Source organism: Budorcas taxicolor, chromosome 21 (genome assembly GCF_023091745.1).
Source record: "Budorcas taxicolor isolate Tak-1 chromosome 21, Takin1.1, whole genome shotgun sequence".
NCBI lineage: Eukaryota > Metazoa > Chordata > Mammalia > Artiodactyla > Bovidae > Budorcas > Budorcas taxicolor.
Window position 1 is genome coordinate 70,155,826 of NC_068930.1, and position 5,284 is coordinate 70,161,109.

Sequence of the window (5,284 nt, forward strand, 5' to 3'; positions counted from 1 at the left end):
TGCCCTCGCCGGATCCGGATCAGCGAGCTTCCACCTCTGCCCAGGATGCGAGCGCTGTGTCCGTCCCGGGAAGAAGTTAGGCGGCCGGTCCCCGGGCGGGTAGCGAGCGCACGGGACGCCGGCGGTGGCGGCGCCGGACTCGGGCTCAGCCACCGCCGCCCCAGACGAGTCCCCGCGACCGCGAGAGCGTCCCAGGCGGGCTGGACTCCCCCGGCGTCAAGATCGCTCCCGACCCGGTTCAGGCCTCGCCCCGGGGGTCAAGGAGGCCCGAGACGAGGCGACCTGGCTCGCAGCTTCGGGGACCCCCCCCCCCCCAGGTCAAGGTACTCCGCGCCCCGCCGCCCCAAGTCGCCGGGCCCGCGCCGCGCGCAGCGAGTCATCAGAGGATCTCGGACGCGGCGGCAGAGCCGACCAGGGCCCCCATGGAGTTGGGGAGATACCCCGCACCCCTAAAAGCCTCCACACACATTCCCCGTTGAGAGTACGCACTTCCCCGCGTCCCAGCGCCTCCGCGGTGAGTCGAGCCGCAGCGCTCTGGGTCGGTGAAGGTGGCTCAGCGCGGGCGCTCCAGTCCCGACGTTCCCGGGGCAGAGAGCGACGTCCGGGGACGCACGGGACGGGTGCGCCCAGCGGCCGGGGCTGCGCCGGCCGAGGCGAGCGGCGAGAGGGGAGCGCTCCGGCGTTCAGGCAACAGCTACCCCTAGTGGGAGAGCCGCCCGGGGCCGCCGCCGCCCCGCGCCCGCCGCCCCGCGCCCGCCGCGCCCAGCGCCCAGAGCGCTCCCAGCTCTGCTGGGGCGCAAGGACGGCGCTGCCTTCCCCGGGCCTCCGCGTTTCTGACGCCGGTCGCCAACCCGCCCGGCTAGCCCTGCCCTCCGCACCTCCCCGCCGGGACCCGGAGGCCGCTGACCCGAGAGCTGCGGCGCAGAGCTGGGGCGCTATGGGACGGGGCGGGCGCGGCCCGCGCGGCGCGCGGCGGCCTCGGGCGACGGCGGGGGGCGCCGAGCGCGGTGTGCGTGGCGGGGCGGTGCGGGGGGCGGCCGTGTGCGAGGCGCGAGTGTGAGCGCGCGCGGGAGGCGGGCGGGCTCCGGGAGGCGAGCGGCGCCCGCGGGCGAACGCGGCAAGCGGCGGGGGCCCAAAGTTGCCTCCTTGCGGGCCGGCGTCCCCGGCGGGGCGGGAGCCGGGACCAGCGAAGCGGCGGCCGCCGACCCAGGCTCCGGCGGCACCTGGGCAGCGGCCCCGCACGAGCAGCAGCGGCGGGGGCGGCGTTGGCGGCGGCGCGCGGGAAGCGAACCGGAGCTCCGGCGCGGCGCGGCTGTCCGCCGGGGATCTCCGCTCAGGTGCGCGGCGAGGGGCGCGCGCGGGCCGGGGCCGGGACGCCGGGATCGGGGCCAGCTTGGTGCCTGCGCTAGCCGGAGGACCTCCGCCGCGGACTCCCGGGTCCCTGGTCCAGCTGTCTGACCCGCGCCGCCGCCGAGGTCTTGATCGCCCGTCCGGGCGAGCGGGCTTCGGGGCCCAGCCCCGCCCCTCTGGCCTCCGGGCCCGGCCGCCCCGCCTTCCAGCCGCTGGTGCTCGCCCTCGGCCGGCGATTTCTAAGGCCCTGGCCGCGCCGCGGGGTGATCCCTTCGGGCTCAAGTTGCAAGGGGGCGGGTCCCGGCCGGAGGTGGAGTCTCCCGCCAATTGATGCCTCGGCTATAAATTGAGCTCTCTGCACAGCCGAAGTCCAGATGCCTCGCCAGGCCGCCCCGCGGTGGGTGGTGGGGGAAGGTAGGGGGGCTCTGGGGGGCGCCGCCACCATGCTGCGCTCCCTGCTGCTTCACTCCCTGAGGCTCTGCGCCCAGACGGCCTCGTGCCTCGTGCTCTTCCCGCGCTTCCTGGGCACGGCCTTCATGCTCTGGCTGCTAGACTTCCTGTGCATCCGCAAGCATTTACTGGGCCGTCGACGCCGGGGTCAGCCGGAAATCGAAGTGGAGCTCAACAGCGACGGCGAAGAGGTGCCCCCCGACGACCCGCCTGTCTGCGTGTCCGATGACAACCGCCTGTGCACCTTGGCGTCGCTGAGGGCCGTCTGGCACGGCCAGAAGTTGGATTTCTTCAAGCAGGCGCATGAAGGCGGGCCGGCGCCTAACTCTGAGGTGGTCCTGCCCGACGGCTTCCAGAACCAGCACATCCTCGACTACGCCCGAGGAAACCGCCCGCTGGTGCTCAACTTCGGTAGCTGCACCTGACCGCCGTTCATGGCGCGCATGAGCGCCTTCCAGCGCCTGGTCACCAAGTATCAGCGCGACGTCGACTTCCTCATCATCTACATCGAGGAAGCGCACCCTTCCGACGGCTGGGTCACCACAGACTCTCCCTACAGCATCCCGCAGCACCGAAGCCTGGAGGACCGGGTCAGCGCCGCGCGCGTACTGCAGCAAGGGGCTCCGGAATGCGCTCTCGTGCTCGACACGATGACCAACTCCAGCAGCTCGGCCTACGGCGCCTACTTCGAGCGCCTCTACATCATCCAGAGTGGCACCATTATGTACCAGGGCGGCCGCGGCCCCGACGGCTACCAGGTCTCCGAGCTGCGCACCTGGCTGGAGCGCTATGATGAGCAGCTGCATGGCCCGCAGCCCCGTCGAGTGTAAACAACCGATGGACACGTGACTGAACTTGGCGGGCCATGCCTTCGAGCCTTCGAAGCCCACGTGCAAACAACTCCCAGACAGGCTTGGCGTGGGCCCAGTGACACAGCTGAGCTGAGCCATGCATCGCCGTCTGAGTCTGCCCTCTCAGCCAAGCCACCTGAAGGCTCCCTTCCACCTCCCGAGACTCTGCTTTCGACTGTGCCTCGCCTGTACTTGCTTGGCTTGTTCTAAATCCCCTTCTGAGGGTGGAGGCAGCGCCGCCCTTGCCTGTGTGCCCCTGGACTTGTGCTCGCAGAGGCCCCCTGCCACGGCTCTCACACGCCCTCCCCAGAAGAGAAGAGCCAGCGTGCCTTTAAGCAGGCGCGCTGGCCCGGCGCAAAGAGACTTAGGCTGCGCCCGCGCGCCCTGGGCGCAGCTGGGTTCCAGCAGCGCGAGCCGCTCGCCTTAGTTGCCTGGCACCCACACCTGTCGCGCGCGCGCGCGTCCGCGCGCGCGCGGGGAAGGGATACCCTGCTGCTTTTTGTGTCTGTGTCTTCTTGCTGCCTTGGGGGAGGATGCTTGGGGTGGGGAAGGGTGGGCAGGGTTATTTCCCCCTCTTAGTTTGGGTGCTCACGAGCCCCACTGCTGATGACGAGCTGTCTCTAACTGGCCTCGACCACGAGCTGGTTCTGATTTGCAGGAGGCTCGCAGCAGCACCTAAGACAAGAGGGGAAAGTGCTCTGGATTTCCATGAGGAAACCACATCAACGGGGTGGGAGAGGGAGGTTGAGGGACTGCTTAGGGACAAAGACCGCTTAGGAGGCGGGGTTCACGGCGCCCCGGGCAGAGGGAAGGGTCCGGGGCTCCTGCGACCCGGGGTTCGAGTGGCGGAGTCCGGAGAATAATGATGAGGGACGAGCCTGGGAACCCCGAAAGAGGGGTCTCCCAGACAGAGCTGCTGACTGCGGGGCCGGAAGTGGGGGGGGGGGACCTGATGTGAAGGCTATTTAGTGAGTGTTTTGCTGGAAACGTTCCCTGTATATAAACTTCTTTTACACTACAATAATAAAGGCTTGAAGTGAATTGCTTTCGGGTTGCCTTTGGTCCCTTTATTTTTTTCTTCCCTCTGAATAGCGGCAAGAATTAAACACAAATCTCTCCCTCGCGTCCCCATAGTGACCCTAGGGGGAAGGGTGGAGAGAAAGAACCTCCGCCAGCGAGGGTGCTGGAGGGGAATGAAGAAGGAAAGGGGGTCTGTGCCGATGCCCGGGATGAACACAGGCCCGGGGTGGGGGACCCGAGGTGGTGAGAAGAGCGGAGATGTGGAGCCCGGCGGGTCCCCAGGGAGGCGGGAGAGGCGGCGAGGCCCGCACTTGCTGCCGCGCGCGCGCGCGCGCGCGCACGCACGCAAGCTATGACAGCTGACCCTGCAGCCGCCCATCTAACTTCGCCCGGCGACCGTCGGTGTGGAGGCGGGGGTTACGGAGCGAGGCAGGGCCCGGGGGCTTTGGACCAGGTTGGGCTGGTCTCACGCCCACCACGGGCGCTTCAGCACACCTGGCTCCTCCCTAAGCCACTTCCAGCACCTCCTTGCTCCCTCGCGCGCTCCTCAAACCCGCAAAATCGTCTCCCCCACCCCTCCGATCCCCGCCGGTCTGCTGTGGGGGTCCCCCCAGGAGGCGCCATGGAAAAGCGCAAGGTGGGGGAGGGCGGGGAGACCGGGGAAGGAGAGGCGGCCTGCAGCGCCATCACTCCAGCAGCAGCTCCTACCGCGGGGCGGGGGTGGCTGGAGGGCGCCCCCCCGCCCAGAACACCCCCTCCTCCGCTTCCCCAAGTTCGAGCCAAACCTCATCACCACCCCCCCCCCCCCACGGCGCTCAGGGCTGGGAAGCGGAGGAGAGCGAGGTGGCCGAGCCGAGAGAGACGAAAGAGGGATGGCGGTGGCCGGCACCCAGGCTGGGAGAGGCGGGGGTCTTGGCGTTTGGCACAGAGGCCCCCCGCCCCCCTCATTCCGGGCCAGGCGCCCCCTCGCAGTCCCTGCCCCCACCCACCCACGCACCCCCCGCTCGCGTGTTGCTCGCTAGGTGAGGACGATGCCGGGAGCTCGAGGTTAGCTGGTCTCCACCTCCCAGTGCTGGTGACGCCTTGAGCAGAACAGTGGGTCGGGGGCGGGAGAAACAGAGAAAGGAGAGCTGAGGCGGGAGCCCGGGGACCAGGAATCGGGGGAGCCGAGCCGCCGCACTTCCTCATCCCGGGGACCCAGGACAGTCCCGAGCCCGGGATGGGGAGGCGGGGATGGGGCGGGGGGCGGTTTCTGTGAGCGCCTGGGTCTAAGTGCGCGCGCACGTGAAGGGGGAGCCGGGGAAGGTCGGGGCGGGGGGCGGGGTGGTCTGCGGGACCGAGGGTCCAAGCAGGCTGGCGGCAGGACGGAGCCCCAGCTCCACCTACGCCGCCTCCAGTCCCGCGCCCAGCCCCCACGCCGCTCCTCCGTGAAACTTTCTGAAACTGACGCCTTGAGCTGGTTTTTTTTTTTTTTTTTTTTTTTTGCTTTAAAAGTATTTACATTGAAAAAGCTACTTTTAAGAAACAAGAAAAAATTGGCACAGATGGTGTTTCTGCATCTCCTCCCATCCCCCTCCTCCCGCGCTCTTCGTCTCACCCCGAAACTCCCAAGA

At 68.8% G+C, this 5,284-nt stretch overlaps 1 protein-coding gene across 1 annotated transcript; it reads left to right on the forward strand.

Moving 5' to 3' along the window:
• The first annotated feature begins 1,724 nt into the window (after window positions 1-1,724).
• On the forward strand, window positions 1,725-3,015 carry DIO3 (iodothyronine deiodinase 3). The gene has a single exon (XM_052660060.1). The coding sequence runs from the start codon at window positions 1,725-1,727 to the stop codon at window positions 2,628-2,630; it is 906 nt and encodes a 301-aa protein (XP_052516020.1). The 3' UTR covers window positions 2,631-3,015.
• Window positions 3,016-5,284: the final 2,269 nt, after the last annotated feature.